The sequence below is a fragment of the Pristiophorus japonicus genome, unplaced genomic scaffold (genome assembly GCF_044704955.1).
Source record: "Pristiophorus japonicus isolate sPriJap1 unplaced genomic scaffold, sPriJap1.hap1 HAP1_SCAFFOLD_277, whole genome shotgun sequence".
Classification (NCBI taxonomy): domain Eukaryota; kingdom Metazoa; phylum Chordata; class Chondrichthyes; family Pristiophoridae; genus Pristiophorus; species Pristiophorus japonicus.
The window spans coordinates 78,172-98,909 of NW_027252527.1; the positions used below are offsets into that span (position 1 = coordinate 78,172).

The 20,738-nt window shown below is 46.1% G+C and overlaps 1 protein-coding gene across 1 annotated transcript in view; it reads left to right on the forward strand.

Moving 5' to 3' along the window:
• Positions 1–13,709, forward strand: part of LOC139247634 (collagen alpha-2(IX) chain-like) — a gene marked incomplete at its 5' end in the record, with an annotated part of 87,898 nt that extends 74,189 nt beyond the window's left edge. Inside the window, 3 exons of the mRNA XM_070871700.1 lie at positions 609–797; positions 2,891–2,968; positions 12,903–13,709. Of these exons, the coding sequence (XP_070727801.1) occupies positions 609–797; positions 2,891–2,968; positions 12,903–13,096 (461 nt within the window). The remainder of the gene's footprint in view (positions 1–608; positions 798–2,890; positions 2,969–12,902) is intronic.
• Positions 13,710–20,738: the final 7,029 nt, after the last annotated feature.

Genomic DNA, 20,738 nt, shown 5'->3' on the forward strand with positions numbered 1-20,738 from the left:
TGTCAGTGAGTATTAGTGAGTGTGTCAGTATTGGTGAGTGTGTCAGTGAGTATTAGTGAGAGTGTCAGTATTAGTGAATGTGTCAGTGAGTATTAGTGAGAGTGTCAGTATTAGTGAATGTCAGTGAGTATTAGTGAGCGTGTCAGTGAGTATTAATGAGTGTGTCAGTATTAGTGAGTGTGTCAGTATTAGTGAGTGTGTCAGTGGGTATTAGTGAGAGTGTCAGTATTTTAGTGAATGTCAGTGAGTATTAGTGAGCGTGTCAGTGAGTATTAATGAGTGTGTCAGTATTAGTGAGTGTTTCAGTATTTGTGAATGTGTCAATAAGTATTAGTGAGTGTGTCAGTGAGTATTAGTGAGTGTGTCAGTATTACTGAGTGTGTCAGTGAGTATTAATGAGTGTGTCAGTATTAATGAGTGTTTCAGTATTTGTGAATGTGTCAATGAGTATTAGTGAATGCTGCACTATTGTCCCGAATATTTGATGAGTTTCCCTTCTCCCATTTTGTGTATCTGGAATTACATTTGGACCCTGTGCGTGACAAAAGTTGGGCCAACCATTGGTGTTTGCTGGAGTACCTGAACCTCTTTATTTGTATGTGTTACAGAACAGTTAGCAGCAGTAGCAGTCAGCGCCAAGAGAGAAGTGCTGGGCGGAGCAGGGATGACTGGACCTCCCGGACCCCCTGGAGCATCAGGTTCTGCTGGTGAACAAGGAGACCACGGTGTTCCTGGGCCCCGCGGCCTCCCTGGTCTGATGGGTGTTCAAGGCCAGATCGGAAATACAGGACCAAAAGGTAAGATATCAGACTTCTCTCCACACACAGTTTGAGAGCTGAGACATGGTGTACAGGAGTGAGGAGCACCAGGGGAGCTGTCACCGCAGTGAGAATGAATTCCAAGATCCTGCTCACAAATGATGAAGCTGTCGATCTGTATCTGGAACTTCTCCTGAGTTGAGGTGCAAGTACCTGGTGTTGTGCATGTGCAGGGGCGAGGCACAGACCCCCGGAATGGAAATCCAGCTCGCACTGATGGCATGAACGCCTCGTGTCCGCGAGATGCAAGGGTCCTACATGTGAGTTTGGGGATGTCTCAATCCGGTTCCTGGAGGACATGGGCCTGCTTGACAACTGCCTTGTTTCATCACTGAGTTGGTTGACTCAGTGAGAGAGACCAAGGATGATTAATGTGGGGAATAGCGGGGAGGGGGGTCTTGATCTTAGACTGTGGCTGAGAGATATTAGAGCAGAGTCGAAGGAATTTTATTCTGCATCTACTTGTGATGAGGCATGCTCAGGATGTGATCATCATCATCACAGGCAGTCCCTCAGAATCGAGGAAGACTTGCTGCCACTCAAAGTGAGTTGACTGAACAGTCCAATACGGGAATTACAGTCTCTGTCTCAGGTGGGACAGACAGTGGTTGAAGGAAAGGGTGGGTGGGGAGTCTGGTTTGCCGCACGCTCATTCCGTTGATTGCACTTGATTTCTGCAAGCTCTCGGTGATGGGACTCGAGGTGCTCAGCGCTCTCCCGGATGCACTTCCTCCACTTTGGGTGGTCTTGGGCCAGGGACTCCCAGGTGTCGGTGGGGATGTTGCATTTTATCAAGGAGGCTTTGAGGGTGTCCTTGAAATGTTTCCTCTGCCCACCTGGGGCTCGCTTGCTGTGTCGGAGTTTCGAGTAGAGCGCTTGCTTTAGGAGTCTCGTATCAGGCATGCGGCGATGTGGCCTGCCCAGCGGAGCTGGTCAAGTGTGGTCAGTGCTTCGATGCTGGGGATATTGGACTGAGCGAGAACACTGCCGTTGGTGCGTCTGTCCTCCCAGGGGATTTGCAGGATCTTGCGGAGACATCGTTGGTGGTATTTCTCCAGCGATTTGAGGTGCCTACTGTACATGGTCCATGTCTCTGAGCCATGCAGGAGGGCGGATATCACTACTGCCCTGTAGACCATAAGCTTGGTGCCAGATTTGAGGGCCTGGTCTTCAGACACTCTTTTCCTCAGGCAGCTGAAGGCTGCGCTGGTGCACTGGAGGCGGTGTTGGACCTTGTCGTCAATGTCTGCCCTTGTTGATAATAGGCTCCTGATATATAGAAGTGGTCCACGTTGTCCAAGGTCGTGCCATGGATTTTGACAACTGGGGGGTAGTGCTGTGTCGTGGAGTCAGGTTGGTGGAGGATCTTTGTCTTACGGATGTTTAGTGTAAGGCCCATGCTTTTGTACGCCTCGGTGAAGATGTTAACGATGGCTTGGAGTTCAGCCTCTGAATGTGCGCAGACGCAAACGTGTGATAAAGGCAGGCAACGAACAAGGTACGAGAGGGCAAAGTCTGCGATCATGGCGTGAGTTCTCAGATTTGCTTTCCCAATGATTGAGGTTTATCGGAAACCTTCATCATTCATTTTAAGGTGAAGACAATGGTGTTACATTTAGAATAACTCCACAAGACTGTATACTGTAAGCTCAAACTGTTGTGGCCTTGGTCTCTTTATTGTAACTCCAGAGTGAGGAGGCAGCATGGTAGACCGCCTTTTATACCTGCTTGCCCAGGGTGTGCAGGTGACCTTTGGGTCTCCCACAGGTGCACCCCCTGGTGGCAAGTCTTGCACATTGGTCGTGTTTACATACATAACAAACCGGTCAGATAGCATTCATTCGCTGATTGGCCTCTGATTGATTGTGAGGACCAGTGATTGGCCTCTGATTATGAAGCCCAGTGATTGGTCTCTGATTATGAAGCCCAGTGATTGGTCTCTGATTATGAAGCCCAGTGATTGGTCTCTGATTATGAAGCCCAGTGATCGGCCTCTCATTATGAAACCCAGTGACCAGCCAGTAAGCCGCTGTGACTGGGTGCCTCTCTCAATCTATGTTTTTTTAAATCAGGCAAACGAGGGGAGAAGGGCGACCGAGGTGAGAAAGGACGTGGACACCCAGGCCTCCCTGGCCCACCAGGCATCACGGGTAAGAGGAGAAGACGCCACAATATTCAATGCCTCTCAGCTGTGTTTAAGTTGGTGTTGTCATATGTTCGCATCTTTGGTGTCATATTTGACCCTGAAATGAGCTTTCGACCACATATCCGCAGCATAACTAAGACCGCCTATTTCTACCAGCGTAACATCGCCCGTCTCCGCCCCTGCCTCAGCTCATCCGCTGCTGAAACCCTCATCCATGTCTTTGTTACCTCTAGACTTGTCTATTCCAACACATTCCTGGCTGGCCTCCCACATACTACCTACGTAAACTAGAGGTGATCTAAAATTCATCTGCCTGTGTCCTAATTCGCACCGAGTCCTGCTCACCCATCATCATCATCATCATCATCATCATAGGCAGTCCCTTGGAATCGAGGAAGACTTGATTCCACCCTTAAAATGAGTCCTTAGGTGGCTGAACAGTCCAATACGAGAACCACAGTCCCTGTCACAGGTGGGACAGACAGTGGTTGAGGGAAGGGGAGGGTGGGACTGGTTTGCCGCTCGCTGCTTGCGCTTGTTTTCTGCATGCTCTCACCAATGAGACTCGAGGTGCTCAGCGCCCTCCCAGATGCACTTCCTCCACTTAGGGTGGTCTTTGGCCAGTGGGGATGTTGCATTTTATCACCCATCACCCCTGTGCTCGCTGACCTACGTTGGCTTCTGGTTAAACAACGCCTCGATTTCAAAATTCTCATCCTTATTTTCAAATCCCTCCATGGTCTCGCCCTTCCTATCTCTGTAATCTCCTCCAGCCCCACAACTCTCCCCCTGAGATGTCTGCGCTCCTCTAATTCTACCTTCCTGATTATAATTGCTAAACCATTGGTGGCCAAGGTTAAAACCCAGGTCGTTGTTTGGAGCGTGAGCAGGAACATCAGCGAGACCCTGGTAAAACAGAGGAGTGGGAAGGTCAGGGCAGAGGAGTGGTGAGAGATTGTGGCGGAGGAGCCTGTGAACTCATGTGGAAACAAGTCATCCTCGTTTGAGGGACCGCCTATGATGATGAGGCCCCAAGCTCTGGAACTCCCTACCTAAACCTCTCCGCCTCTACCTCTTTCCTCCTTCAAGACACTCCTTAAAATCTCCCTCTTTGACCAAGCTTTTGGTCACCTGCGCTAATTTCTCCTTATGTGCTCAGTGTCAAATTTTTTATCTCATAATACTCCTGTGAAACGTCTTGGGACTGCGTTAAAGGCACTATATAAATACAAGTTGTTGTGGTTTAAGATGCTCAGTTGGGGAATCCTACTCCCAGTCCAATCTGGAGCCCTTGCTGTTTCATCCCTTCCACCCTCAATCTCTGCTAGCTTTGTATTCATAGAACTATAGTGAGGTCAGAACAAAGAAACCAGCCATTACCAGTTGGTGTTTACATCACTGGGAGCAAACCATCCTAATCACATTTACCCGTCCTGTTCCCAGATCACTTCATCCCCCTCTTCAATCCAATCCTGAATGTTGAGACAGTTTCTTGCTCAACCACTAACCCTGGGGGGGAATTCCACAGCCCTGCAACTTGTGAGGTGTCTCCTGCCCACTGTTGTAAATCTCGTGCATTGAGTTTTGTATCTGAAGCCCCTCAACTACTGCAAACTAGGCAAGAGGAATCCACATCCTTTCAGGCCTGACCACTCCACTCAGCAGCAGCCCAGGGGTGAATGATTCTCTGTAGCTCCTACTGCCTCTCACTGGCACCCCTGCTCAGTTGGTAAATTGGGAGCTCCCTCCCTGTTCCCTATTCTTGCTCATTACTCAATGCTGTTTATGGGTGTGTCTCTAGCTAGTATTTTATAAGTATATCACCATTTTCCCTTACTGATTTGAGGAGTATGCCAATGCGACTGAGATTTTTGTCCAATAGAATCACAAAGAAAATTCCAGGTATAGCCAGGCAGAGCTCTGCAGAAGTAGGAACATATAGCACAGAATCAGACCATTCGGTTTACCTGGTCTATATTCCATTTATGTTCCACACGAGTCTCCTCCCACCCTTCTTCATTTAGCTTGGTCAGCATATCATTCTATTCCTTTATCCAGCTTCCCCTTAAATGGTGTTCACCTCAACCACTTCCTGTGGCAGCAAGTTCCACATTCTCACCCCTCTCTAAGTAAAGAACTTTCTCCTGAATTTCCTTTAGATTTATTGGTGACGATCTTCTATTTATGGCCAATGTTCCCTCTAATTTATTTCCTTGCATGGGCCCTTTAAATATGCTGCACGGTATGGCTTCCTGTGGCCAGTGAGCTGGTGCTCAGGACCTTGGCAGTGATGTGTGGCCGCACACCTCACATGGAACATTGTTTGTGGCCCCTCCTTTGTGTCTCTCCACAAGTGGAAATATTTTTCACGTCTACCCTTTCAAACCGTTTTATAATTTTAAAAACCTCGATGAGGTCACTCAGCCTTCTCTCTTCCAGCCTGTTCATTCTTTCCTGATAGGTATAACCTCACAGTGCTGGTATCATCCTTGTGAATCTTTCTTGCACCTTCTCCAGTGCCTCTATATCCTTTTTATAATATGGCGTCCAGCACTGTTCACAGTACTCTAAGTGTGGTCTAACCAAGGTTCACTACAAGCTTAACATAACTTCACTACTTTTCAATTTTATCAGTCTAGAAATGAAGCCCAGAGCTTTGTTTGCTTTTTTATGGCCTTATTAACCTGTGTCGTTACATTTAATGATTTGTGTTTCTATTCAATGTCTGTGAAGTGCTTTGGGATGTCCTGTGGTCATGAAAGGTGCTATATAAATGCAAGTCTCTCTTATACAGGAAACAGAGAGTCGGGATAAATGGTTTATTCTCAGGTTGGCAATCAGTAACCGCAGGGATCAGTGCTGGGACCCCAACCATTTACAATCTATATTAAGGACTTGGAAGAAGGGACTGAGTGTAACGTAGCCAAGTTAGCTGACAATACAAAGATGGGAGGAAAAGCAATGTGTGAGGAGGACAAAAAAATTCTGCAAAAGGACATAGACAGGTTAAGTGAGTGGGCAAAAATTTGGCAGATGGAGTATAATGTTGGAAAGTGTGAGGTCATGCACTTTGGCAGAAAAAAATCAAAGAGAGCAAGTTATTATTTAAATGCAGAAAGATTGCAAAGTGCTGCAGTACAGCAGGACCTGGGGGTACTTGTGCATGATACACAAAAGGATAGCATGTAGGGGCAGCAAGTGATCAGGAAGGCCAATGGAATCTTGGCCTTTATTGCAAAGGGGATGGAGTATAAAAGCAGGGAAGTCTTGCTACCATTGTACAGTGTATTGGTGAGGCCACACCTAGAATACTGCGTACAGTTTTGGTTTCCATATTTATGAAAGGATATATTTGCCTTGGAGGCAGTGCAGAGGAGGTTAACAAGGTTGATTCCGGAGATGAGGGGGTTGACTTATGAGGAAAGGTTGAGTAGGTTGGGCCTCTACTCACTGGAATTCAGAAGAATGAGAGGTGATCGTATCGAAACATAGAAACATAGAGAATAGGTGCAGGAGTAGGCCATTCGGCCCTTCGAGCCTGCACCACCATTCAATGTGATCATGGCTGATCATTCACCTCAGTACCCCATTCCTGCTTTCTCTCCATACCCCTTGATCCCTTTAGCTGTAAGGGCCACATCTAACTGCCTTTTGAATATATCTAACGAACTGGTCTCAACAACTTTCTGTGGTAGAGAATTCCACATGCTCAAAACTGTGAGTGAAGAAGTTTCTCCTCATCTCGATCCTAAATGGCTTACCCCTTATCCTTAGACTGTGGCCCCTGGTTCTGGACTTCCCCAACATCGGGAACATTCTTCCTTCATCTAACCTGTCCAATCCTGTCAGAATTTTATATGTTTCGATGAGATCCCTTCTCATTCTTCAAAATTCCATTGAATATAAGCCTAGTCGATCCAGTCTTTCTTCATATGTCAGTCCTGTAATCCCAGGAATCAGTCTGGTGAACCTTCGCTGCACTCCTTCAATAGCAAGAATGTCCTTCCTCAGATTAGGAGACCAAAACTGTACACAATATTCAAGGTGTAGCCTCACCAAGGCCCTGTACAACTGTAGTAAGACCTCCCTGCTCCTATACTCAAATCCCCTAGCTATGCCATTTCCCTCCTTCACCACCTGCTATATCTGCATGCCAACTTTCAATGACTGATGAACCATGACACCCAGGTCTCGTTGCACCTCCCCTTTTCCTAATCTGCCACCATTCAGAAAATCTGCCTTCCTGTTTTTACCACCAAAGCGGATAACCTCACATTTATCTACATTATACTGCATCTGCCATGTATTTGCCCACTCACCTAACCTGTCCAAGTCACCTTGCAGCCTCACAGCGTCCTCCTCACAGCTCACACCGCCATCCAGCTTAGTGTCATCTGCAAACTTGGAGATATTACATTCAATTCCTTCGTCTAAATCATTAATGTATATTGTAAATAGCTGGGGTCCCAGCACTGAACCCTGCGGCACCCCACTAGTCACTGCCTGCCATTCTGAAAAGGACTCGTTTATCCTACTCTTTGCTTCCTGTCTGCCAACCAGTTCTCTATCCATGTCAGTGCATTACCCCTAATACCAGGTGCACACTAATCTCTTGTGTGGGACCTTGTCAAAACCCTTTTGAAAGTCTAAATACACCACATTCACTGGTTCTCCCTTGTCCACTCTACTAGTTACATCCTCAAAAAATTCTAGAAGATTTGTCAAGCATGATTTCCCTTTCATAAATCCATGCTGACTTGGACCGATCCTGTTACTGCTTTCCAAATGTGCATAAAAACGTATAAGATTATGAGGGGGCTTGACAAGGTGGATGCAGAGAGGATGTTACCACTGATGGGGGAGACTAGGCATGGTCTTCGAATAATGGGCTGCCCATTTAAAACTGAGATGAGGAGAAATTTCTTCTCAGAGGGTTGTAAATCTGTGGAATTCGCTGTCTGAGAGCTGTAGAAGCTGGGACATTGAATAAATTTTAGACCGTTTCTTAAATGCTAAGGGAATAAGGGGTTATGGAGAGCAGGCAGGCTCGAGGGGTCGTATGGCTGACTCCTACTCCTATTTCTTAAGTTCGTATGTTATACAAGTTTAGGAACAAAGGGGCCAAGTTTCGGCCTGAGTTGCTCCTGTTTTTTTGGAGCAACTGGTGTTTTTTTGGAGCAACTCTAGTCAGTTTCAGTTTGGAACAGATTTTTTTTTTCAAAAGGGAGCATGTCCGGCCACTTACGCCCGTTTTGAAAGATTAGGCAGTGAAAACTTACTCCAAACTAACTTAGAATGGAGTAAATGTAGATTTTTGTACGCTCAGAAAAACCTTGTCTACACTTAGAAAATCAGGCATAGGGAATGGGGGGGGGGAGGTGGGGGTTTTAAAGGGAAGTTTACAAACATTAAACACTTCAGTTTTACAAATAAAGAGCCATCATCAATAATAAATGATAAATACATCAATAAATCAACCAATAAATCAATCAAAAAAAATTAATAAAAAATCAAAAAAATTAAAAAATCAATAAATAAAACATTTTCTACTTACCGACTGCAGCACCGGGAGTCCTCCAACAGTGTGCTGTGATGGTCCCCCCAGTGTGTCTCTGTCAGTGTCTCTATCTCTCTGTCTGTCTTTGCCTGTGTTCCTGACAGCGAGGGGAGGGAGGAGGAGGGGAGGGAGGGAGAGGAAAGAGGTGGGGGGGAGGGAAGGGAGGGAGAGAAGGAGGCTGAACGGCCAAGCCCAAGACTCCGGACTGGATTTACAGGTAGGTGGTGTCGGGTCTTGAATTCCGGGTCCGGGGGGGTTCGCGGAGATCGGGGAGGAGGGGGGGGGTCGGGGAGGAGGGGGGGGCAGTCGCGGAGATTGGGGGGGAGGGGGGGTCGCGGAGATCGGGGGAGGGGGGGTCGCGGAGATCGGGGGAGGGGGGGTCGCGGAGATCGTGGGGGGGTCGCGGAGATCGGGGGGGAGGGCGGGAAGAAAGTCTCGCCGGTCGGGTCGCCGGGGGGGGGGAAGTGGAGGTCGGGTCGCTGGGGGGGGGGGAGAATTGTGGGAGCAAAGGTCGGGTTGCCGGAGGGGGGGAAGCGGACGTCGGGTCGCCGAGGGTGGGGGTCGGGTCTGGTCCGGGGAGCGGGAATCAAGTCGGGTTGGGTCCGGTCGGGTGGGAGGACCCTTATCCACGCAGCCCCAGTGAGGCCATTCGGCCAGGGCTTGGGGCTGCGTGCTTCGGGCCCCTCCCACAGTTTTGGCCGCCTGGAGCTACTGCACATGCGCGCCCACTGTAGCGCGCATGTGCAGAGGTCCCGGCACTGTTTTCAGCGCAGGGACCTGGCTCCGCTCCCCACAGCTCGTGCTGCGCCGCGTCCAGCTCCAGAGGACCTGCAGGGAGCCGGAGAATAGGTGAGGTTTTTTTTAGGCGCACTTTGTGGCGTGAAAAACGGGCGTCTGGCGCGGCCCGAAACTTGCCATTCAGGTCCTCAAACTTGTTCCATAATTCATTTCGATCATGGCTGCTCTATATGTCAACTCTTTGACTTGATATCCTTACCTAACAGCTCTTAGCAATGCTTCGGTTTGAGCATTTCAATGGTCCCAGCATCCACAGCCATTTGTGGAAGAGAATTCCAGATTTCCACTACACTTTGTGTGAAAAAGTACTTTCCGATTTCACTCCTGTACCCCTAGACCCCTTTGTTCCTCTACCCTATTTAGATTCTTCGTGTCTAACCAGTAGTTGGCCTCCTTATTCTTCCAACCAAAATACAACATCATACATTTATCTATATTAAAATTCATTTGCCAATTACACGCCCATTCTGTAAGTTTATTAATGTCCTCCTGTAGTGTGTCGCAGCCCTCCTCAGTATTCCCCAATTTGGTGTTGTCCGCAAATTTTTAAATTGTACTTCTGATTCCTGAGTCCCAATCTTTTCTGTAAATTGTGAACAACAGTGGTTCCAGCACTGATCCCTGTGGAAAACCACTTCCCATCTGCCGCAAGCCTGTATAATCACCATTAACCCCGACTCTCTGCTATCCATTCAGCTACCTGTCCCCTGACTCCACCTTCTCTGACCTTAGACATGAGACTACTATGTGGTACTTTATCAAAAGCCTTCTGAAAATCCAGATATATTATATCTGCTACATTACCCATGTCGACCCTGTCTGTTACTACAAAAAATTCAACAAGGTTGGTCAAGCATGACCTTCACTTTTCAAATCCGTACTGACTATTATATTTTCCGTACCTAGATGTTTTTCTATGGCATCTTTCAGTAAAGGAATAATATTATTTCCCACCAGTCGCTTTTCAAATGAATTTTTATATATGTGTAATAGTGCCTCTGCTATCTCTTTCTTAACTTCTTGAGCAATGCCTCAATTTTAAAGTTCTCATTCTTGTTTTCAAATCCCTCCATGGACTCACCCCTCCCTATCTCTGTAATCTTCTCCAGTCCCACAACCCGTCGAAATATCTGCGCTTCTTCAATTCGGGCCTCTTGAGCATCCTCCAATTTTAATTACTCTACCATTGGTGGTCGTGCCTTCAGCTACCAAAGCCCTGGAATTCCCTCTGCATTACTCCCTCTCTTTCCTCCTTTAAGATGCTCCTTGAAAAATACCTCTTTGACCTTTGGTCATTTGTCCTAATATCTCCTTATGTGGCTCAATTTCAAATTCTGTTTTATATTGCTCCTGTGAAGTGGCTTGAGATGTTTTATTATGTTAAAGGTACTATATAAATACAAGTTGTTAATATGTATGGATGCAATCTAATATGTCCTTACTATACAGTACAAATGCACACAAGACCCATACTTGAGAGAAGGTCACTCTGTGACCAGTAACCTTTATTAGCCAGCACTGAAGTGGAGAAGATAGGTGGAGCTTCCCCTTTTATACCTGAAAGTCCAGGTTAGGAGTGTCTCCCACAAATTCACCACCTAGTGATCAGTGTTCTCACGGTGTACAACTTAGGTCAGTTTATACATGGGTTACAATGACAGTTGAATACATGACACAATCCATCCGGTCCTCTCCAAGTTTGAATAGTTTATCAATTATCTCCCGAGTATTACTATCTAAAATATCATGATGTCTTTTTTGATCTCTTTTTCTAATATCACCTTCCTAGTAAATACTGAGGCTAATGATTATTCAATGTTTCTGCCGTTTCCCTGTTATTACCTGTGCGTTGAGTTTGTGCATCCTTTAGTGGTCCTGTTACAATCCTGGTTTTCTTTTTGTTATTCTGTCTGTAGAATACTTCACTATTTCCTGTTATACTCCTTGTTTTTTGTAAATGTTTTTTCTAACCTCTTTGGTCATGATCTCCTTTATTTTCTATGTTCTTAGTGTCTGCCGGTACTGGTTAGTTTGTTCGTGTTTTTTAGCAGATTATATTTCTCCAGAACTCTATAGCTCACCTTTTTAAATATTTCCCACTGCTGTTCTCTTTGTTTGCGAATATTATTTTCTCTAGTTCCATTCTCAAACTCATAAAAATCATTTTTTTCAACCTATTGATTGGGTTTTACTTATGTCCTTCTCAATCATTATCTTAAACCTTGTTATGTTGTGATCGCTATTGCCACGCTTACTTCTCTTATTTACTGGATCCATTTTCCATGACTAAATCTAGCACTGTTTCTCCTCTTATTGGGCTAGAAAGGAGTCCTGTACACATCGGAACCTCATTCCCTGTTCTCCTTTACCAGATTATTCTCTTGCCAGATTATTCTGAGGGTAGTTGAAATCTCCCATGATTATTATTCTGTGGTGTTTACTCATTTGATTGATTTGATTACATATTTCTCCATCCACAATGAGATGGTCTGTGTGATCGATCCCTTCCTACCCTTTGTCTAAATCCAGATGGATTCTGTTTCAATCTTAATGTTAGTTATGTCCCTTCGTCCTTCCCTATCCTTTCTAAATACGTTATATCCTGCAATATTTAAGTGTCCATGTTTTAGTTATCCCGACTACATCCGGCACGTATTAATATCTCCATCTCCCCCGTTTTGTTTCGGATGTTGTACACATTACTGTTCAGCAATTTTATGCGTTTTTACTGAGCGATCCTTTCACTTTATTTTTAAATCTATATCAGTTTCTTCCCTGACCGTATGTGTTAACTTTATTCCGTACCTCAGTCTGACCTTTACTTTCATCTCCTGTTTCTTTTAACTTCAGACTTGCATTATATCCACCAGATTTCTTCCCCGCCTTACTAGTTTAAAGTCTTATCCACAGCCTTATTTATCCTTTTCCGCTAGGACACAGTTCAGGTCCAGTTCAGATGGAGCCCGTCCTTATTTGCCTTGAGAAAGTGGTGGTGAGCTGCTTTTGAACCACTGCAATCCTTGTGGTGAAGGTACTATGCTAAATAGGGAGTTCCAGGATATTGGCCCAACAACGATGGTGCTTTAAGGTCAGGCCAGAATGGTGTGTGACTTGGAGGGAAATGTGGAGGTGATGGTGTTTGCAGCAAATTGCTGCCCTTGTCCTTTTGGTGGTAGAGGTGCGACTGAAAGAACCTCGCTGAATTGCCCTATCCCAAAGAGACTTGGGAGCATCAGATGGAAATCTGTTGGCAATGAGAACAGAAGCCAAGGGTTCAAGGATTGAGATCCTTAGAATTTGTTGGACTGTTCCTGTTGATCCCACTGAATCCCCGTTTGTTGACTTGAATTTGTGCATGAAAAGCCCCACTGATGATGATAGACATGGTTTCCTACATCTTTGGGAATATATTCTACCTATCCACCTCAAACAGGTGGATCTGTAGAATCAAGTCCCTTCAATTATCTCCCATTGCCCCCCACCCATGCTAGTGACTCTCCCTGTGGTCCAATAGCCAAGGAATAAGCCCTGAAGTCCTGAAATGTGCAATATAAATGCAAGTTCTTTCTGCCTTTCTCTCCAGGACCTGCAGGAATGCCAGGACGGAGTGTAGGTGGCAGAGACGGTGAATATGGCGTGCCAGGTGTTCCCGGACAACACGGACGCTCTGGGCTGCCTGGACGCCCTGGGATACCCGGATTCTGTGAAGCTGCCGCTTGTTTAGGGGCCTCGGCGTTCCTGGCATCGGGTGGAGGGCCGGACTACAAGGGGCCCTGAACTAACCGCGACCGACATTGAGCGCGCGGCCAAACAGCCCAAGTGCCGCACGCATGGCAGATAGGAAGGGGCGGACAACACGCTGGCAGCCAGCAAACAAACCCAATGCAGGGGTTTCTTGAAGACTGAACTGATTTAAAATATTTGGTGCTTTTTTTTTGAAAAAAAAGAAACACAAAGGAAACGAGAAAAGAAAAAAAATTGTTATGCTTTTCAGATTAAACGAAAACCCAAAGACTTAAAAAAACAGATTTAGCAGGTTTATTTGAGCGAGGACTGAATTGATGTGCATTGGTTCCTAACTTTTCATTCTGTTTAATTATTTTAAAATGAATAAGACAAACTATTAGAGGATGTTAATAGTGATGTGAGTTGCGCCAGTCCCTTGTGTAAGGCTGAATAGTGCTACAGTCCGTCTCTTTGTGTTTGTGTATAATTGAGTTCCTTCTCATTGTATCTTTATTGGATTAAATGTGTTCTGAATGGGACCACCTTGTTATATGTGCAGAGACCATTGTCAATGTGCTATCTCCACCACCTCACTCGTCTTCTCACCAGAGACTGCGACATACTGCACAGCCTTGTGTAGGTCAGAGCTGTCGGGTCGGGTCGGGTCGGGTGAGCCACAGTTTGCTGTGCTGGCTGACAGGCCAGCTCTGGGCGTGTCAGCTCTGATGGGATGTACATGTAAGCAAAACTGCAAGTGCTGGAAATGCAAAATATGCAGTCGGTCAATCAGCATCGGTAAGAGTAACCTTCATGGTTTGGATGGTTCTGATGTTTTCGTATCGGACCTTCTTCCCCTGGAGACCAGTGTGAAGTAGCAGCAGGCTGATTAACAGTCTGACGGGGTGCTGCTTTTGGGCTGCCACAATCCATACTATGAGGGAGGGGGAGGGAGGCACCAGACCTACTAGACGTCAGTGTCCCACTGGATCTACCCAGAATCCTGGTCTCCACTGGCTGGGACCTTGGACCCTGTGAGATGCCACTGAGCCAAAGGCTCTCTCCATGGTGGCTGGCAGGGCCATGCTGTCTCTCTCAGGTGCCAGCCGACCTGCTGGATATTTCCAGCATTTGGGGTTTGATTTGATGAGTTCTTTTCAAGTTTCCCTTTTGGTTTTATTTTGATTGGAGCAGCGTTGACAGAGAGCTGTGTTGTGAATGGTGAGATCAGGTTGGGCAATGTAGGACATGCTGAAGCCAGCTAACAGTCTGACTTTCACAGTGCCTCCGTACAAACCCTTCCCTCCCCCTCTCATCAACGCAAAGCACGTCCCCATCAGAGGCAGCAAACCAACCAATTCTCACCGCTCCCTCCCTGTAAATGTACAATTAGTCTTTTCGGGGATTTGCACAGAGGGACATACTAGTCCATGAATCAAACAGCAAGAAGCAAAGAGGAGGACCTTGTGGTAATGGCCTTAATCAGTCGATTATTTCCCTGCACATGACTTGGCAGATAGAGGCTTCTTAATAAAGAGGATTTTTGAAGCCACTGTTCATACACCCAAAAATAAAATAAACCTTCTGATTAACTTCATTCACATCATTTATTTATTATGTTTATAATCTTGTGCGTGTGTTTGTTTCTCGTTGTACCAGAGTACCAGCCAATAAAATGGACATTTTGTAAAAGACAATGTTTTTCTGTCGCCTGCAGGTGATCCCGTGCTGACACTGCGCTGGGGCCTTGTGCTGACACTGCACTGGGGCCTTGCGCTGGGGCTTTGTGCTGGGGCCTTGTGCTGACACTGCGCTGGGGCCTTGCGCTGGGGCCTTGTGCTGGGACGTGGAACTCTTGCTTTGCCCTTACTTCTGTCTGGTTGTTTTGTTTTAATTCTATGCCTTTCACTGTTAATAACTGTGTACATAAAGCGAGGGAGCTGAAGGGAGGTTGTGGAGTGGTGATTTATCCCTCTCTCTGTCCCCCACTTGCCTTTATTTGGAAGCAGACGCAGGCAAGTCCCGAGTTGCGTTCAGAGTTCATCATTTCATGTCAGCTGTGCCTCAGTGGGTAGCACCTTTACCTCGGAATCAGAAGGTTGTGGGTTCAAGTCCCTTCCCAGCGACTTGAACACAAAACAGAGGCTTGCACTCCAGTGCAGTGCTGTGGGAGTGCTTCACTTCGGAGGTGCCATCTTTCAGATGAGACGTTAAACTGAGGCCTCGTCTATTCTCTTCGGTGGACGGAAAAGATCCCACGGCACTATTTCGAAGAAGAGCAGAGGAGTTATCCCCGGTGTCTGGGCCAATATTTATAGAAACATAGAAACATAGAAAATAGGTGCAGGAGTAGGCCATTCGGCCCTTCTAGCCTGCACCGCCATTCAATGAGTTCATGGCTGAACATTCAACTTCAGTACCCCATTCCTGCTTTCTCGCCATACCCCTTGATCCCCCTAGTAGTAAGGACCTCATCTAACTCCTTTTTGAATATATTAGTGAATTGGCCTCAACAACTTTCTGTGGTAGAGAATTCCACAGGTTCACCACTCTCTGGGTGAAGAAGTTCCTCCGCATCTCGGTCCTAAATGGCTTACCCCTTATCCTTAGACTGTGACCTCTGGTTCTGGACTTCCCCAACATTGGGAACATTCTTTCTGCATCTAACCTGTCTAACCCCGTCAGAATTTTAAATGTTTCTATGAGGTCCCCTCTCATTCTTCTGAACTCCAGTGAATACAAGCCCAGTTCATCCAGTCTTTCTTGATAGGTCAGTCCCGCCATCCCGGGAATCAGTCTGGTGAACCTTCGCTGCACTCCCTCAATAGCAAGAATGTCCTTCCTCAGGTTAGGAGACCAAAACTGTACACAATACTCCAGGTGTGGCCTCACCAATGCCCTGTACAACTGTAGCAACACCTCCCTGCCCCTGTACTCAAATCGCCTTGCTATGAACGCCAACATGCCATTTGCTTTCTTAACCGCCTGCTGCACCTGCATGCCAACCTTCAATGACTGATGTACCACGACACCCAGGTCTCTTTGCACCTCCCCTTTTCCTAATCTGTCACCATTCAGATAATAGTCTGTCTCTCTGTTTTTACCACCAAAGTGGATAACCTCACATTTATCCACATTATACTTCATCTGCCATGCATTTGCCCACTCACCTAACCTATCCAAGTCGCTCTGCAGCCTCACAGCATCCTCCTCGCAGCTCACACTGCCACCCAACTTAGTGTCATCCGCAAATTTGGAGATACTACATTTAATCCCCTCATCTAAATCATTAATGTACAGTGTAAACAGCTGGGGTCCCAGCACAGAACCTTGTGGTAACCCACTAGTCACTGCCTGCCATTCTGAAAAGTACCCATTTACTCCTACTCTTTGCTTCCTGTCTGACAACCAGTTCTCAATCCATGTCAGCACACTACCCCCAATCCCATGTGCTCTAACTTTGCACATCAATCTCTTGTGTGGGACCTTGTCGAACGCCTTCTGAAAGTCCAAATATACCACATCAACTGGTTCTCCCTTGTCCACTCTACTGGAATCATCCTCAAAAAATTCCAGAAGATTTGTCAAGCATGATTTCTCTTTCACAAATCCATGCTGACTTGGACCTATCATGTCACCTCTTTCCAAATGCACTGCTATGACATCCTTAATAATTGATTCCATCATTTTACCCACTACCGATGTCAGGCTGACCGGTCTTTCATTCCCTGTTTTCTCTCTCCCTCCTTTTTTAAAAAGTGGGGTTACATTGGCTACCCTCCACTCTATAGGAACTGATCCAGAGTCAATGGAATGTTGGAAAATGACTGTCAATGCATCCACTATTTCCAAGGCCACCTCCTTAAGTACTCTGGGATGCAGTCCACCAGGCCCTGGGGATTTATCGGCCTTCAATCCCATCAATTTCCCCAACATAATTTCCCGGCTAATAAGGATTTCCCTCAGTTCCTCCTCCTTACTAGACCCCCCGACCCCTTTTATAACCGGAAGGTTGTTTGTGTCCTCCTTCGTGAATACCGAACCAAAGTACTTGTTCAATTGGTCCACCACTTCTTTGTTCCCCGTTATGACTTCCCCTGATTCTGACTGCAGGGGACCTACGTTTGTCTTTACTAACCTTTTTCTCTTTACATATCTATGGAAAGTTTTGCAATCCGTCTTAATGTTCCCTGCAAGCTTCTTCTCATACTCCATTTTCCCTGCCCTAATCAAACCCTTTGTCCTCCTCTGCTGAGTTCTAAATTTCTCCCAGTCCCCAGGTTCGCTGCTATTTCTGGCCAATTTGTATGCCACTTCCTTGGCTTTAATACCTTTTATCCCTCAATCAACATCATAATAATAATCTGGTCATTATCACATTGCTGTTTGTGGGAGCTTGCTGTGCGCAAATTGGCTACCATGTTTCCCACAATGCAACAGTGACTCCACTCCAAAACGTGCTTCACAGTGAGGCACTTTGGGCTGTGCTGAGGTTGTGAAAGGTCTTTCAATTCTCACTGCATGGGGAAGTAATTGCGTTTCAAGCAGTGAGGGTGGAAATTGTTCCAATTTCTCTCTGGATCTCATGCTATGGCAAACCATTTGACAGTGTCTCATCCTTCAGGGCTTCAGCAACGTGCACTAACTTCAGCCGAGTAACCTTATGGGTGTTGTACTTGTATTCTGCTAACTAACAGCAAATCATTTACTGCTTACCCGATCGCATTGCCCTTTTAAGTCTTACTCAAACAGCATTGGATGATGGGCGGAGTCAGCCAAATCTGGACGACTCCCTCCCCTCACCATTGTGAAGGCCAACACAATACATTCCTTGTCAGGATTTCAGAACATTAGTACTGATTAATTATCGATGGATTAATTTGACAATAGATACAGCGGCCTTTTGCTCAATAATGCGTCAGGATATATATTACAAGAATTTCAGGGGCGTACTGCTGAAGGCGAGTCAGCAAAGCTGAAAACATATTCAGGTGAACAACTGCAGACACTTGGACAAATGGAGCGTATAGTGCAATACCAGGGGCAATAAGCAAGATTACCTATTATAGCAAAATACATTAATCGGCCGACACTCATGGGAAAAAATGCAGAACGGGCAGGAGTCCAAGTCTTCATAAAACTGGATCACTCCCACGCCCATACTCAACTCAATGTTGACAAGAATAGTCAGCAGTATCTGACAGTCAACACGCACAAAGTTCATACACTATGGTATCGAGGCCTCACCAAAAATATTTCAGGCTATCATGGATCAGGTCTTACAGGGAACGAATCACTGTATGTGCAATCACAATGATGTGTTGATAGCCGGTGGCACAGAGAGGGAAAACCTGGAGATCTTAGAACCATTCTATGGTTCAATGACTATAATCTGATGCTGAGTGGAGTAAATGTGCATTCATACAGCGTGAGGTGGTTTATGTAGGATTGCAGGTTGATGAAAATGGTCTCCAACCAGTTACGGTGAAAGTGCAAGCCATCATGATGGCTCCAGAACTGAAATACATTACTGAATTGCAATCCTTTTTAGGCATAGTCCAATAATAATAATGCTCATTTTCTTCCTGGACTAGTAATGGTGCTCGCACCATTCCAGTATTTATTAAAGAAAGGGGTGCATTGGGTATGGGACAAAGAGCAAAGACAAATTGGTGAATATATCAGGAAGGTTCATCTGGACCACAAGTAGATAATTATGAGCCTAACTTGGACGATGATCAGAGTCAGTTGGCAGTTCCAAGTACTTCAACAGACAACGGTCACAATGTTCATATCCCCACTGACCCAGATGTAGCCGACTGAAGGCAGCGCTGCAACTCTGGGCCAAACTCACAGAGACTCTGTATCTTCCGAGGGGGGAGGTGGAGTTAGGGTTCAATTGAGAAGATCAAGGAGGAAACACAAACCAACTAGACAGGATATTGATAACTGGGAATATCAAGATCTTAGGAAGAAAGCTAACACGAAGACGGATGTAAGGGTTCCAAGGAAACTTAAGAAAATGCAGGAAGACAGAGGTCAGGAATCCTGGGCTACACGCCCTGAAAACAGAAATTCCCCAATGGTCTCCAGAGTCAAATAGGAATATAGAAAACGGGCATAGCCAGGCAACTGCAAGGAAATGGAGGTCGGAGCAGGAGGAAGCTAAAAGCTTAAAACAAGATACTCAGGCTCAACAGTCGATTTGTAAAATTGTAACCATGATAACAAAATGGGAATCCGTGTAATGTATGCACATGCTGACAGGCTTGTCAAGCTGTCGCATTGTGAGTGGCTTAGCCCGTCACGTGATGTTCACAAGACTCAATAAAACCCAGTTGGTTTTCAGGAATTCCCAATGAGGCAGGTGGTTATGACCCTAGTGGATGAACTGGTAATATGTAATGTGATTGTTAAACCTTTGTGAATAAACCAACTAGTTCTTAATAGCAATGCATTGCTATGAATTCTTAAGCAAAGAACCCATGAAGCAAATACGTTACATCAGCCAATTGGATTCACTCCATGTGATATCAAGAAATGGCTGAGCAAACTGGATACAGCAAAGGCTATGGGCCCCAACAACATCCTGGCTGTTGTACTGAAGACTTGTGCTCCAGAACTAGCCGTGCCTCTAGCAAAGCTGTTCCAGTACAGCTACAACACTGGCATTGACCCAACAATGTGGAAACTGCCCAGGTATGTCCTATCCACAAAAAGCTGGACAAATCCAATCCAGCCAATTACCACCCCATCAGTCTACTCTCAATCATCAGCAAAGTGATGGAAGGTGTCGTCGACAGTGCTATCAAGCGGCACTTACTCACCAATAACCTGCTCACCGATGCTCAGTTTGGGTTCCGCCAGGATCACTCGGCTCCAAACCTCATTACAACCTTGGTCCAAACATGGACAAAAGAGCAGATTCCAGAGGTGAGGTAAACTCATCAAGGCAGCATTTGACCGAGTGTGGCATCAAGGAGCCCGAGTAAAACTGAAGTCGGGGTATGATAGCATTGTGATTATGTTACTGGACTAGTGATCCAGAGCTTGGACTAATGATCTGGAGATATGAGTTCAAATCCCACTTTTAACTGCCCTCGGAAATGGCCATGAGAGCTATATTCAAGAAGGCAGCTCACCACCACCTTCTCAAGGGCAGTTAGGGATGGGCAATAAATGCCGGCCTTGCCAGCGATGCCCACATCTCATGAATGTATCACAAAAAAGGGGGAAAACTCTCCACTGGCTGGAGTCATACCCAGCACAAAGGAAGATGGTTGTGGTGGTTGGTGGTCAATCATCTCAGCCCCAGGACATCGCTGCAGGAGTTCCTCAGGGCAGTGTCCTAGACCCAACCATCTTCAGCTGCTTCATCAATGACCTTCCCTCCATCATAAGGTCAGAAGTGGGGATGTTCGCTGATGACTGCACAGTGTTCAGTTCCATTCGCAACTCCTCAGATAATGAAGCAGTCCATGCCCACATGCAGCAAGACCTGACTTTCAGGTTTGGGCTGATAAGTGGCAAGTAACATTCATTCCACACAAGTGCCAGGCAATGATCATCTCCAACAAGCGAGAGTCTAACCATCACCGAATCCCCCACCATCAACATCCTGGGGGTCACCATTGACCAGAAACTTGATCAGCCGCATAAATACTGTGCCATCGAACTACAGTATGCGGACGACGCT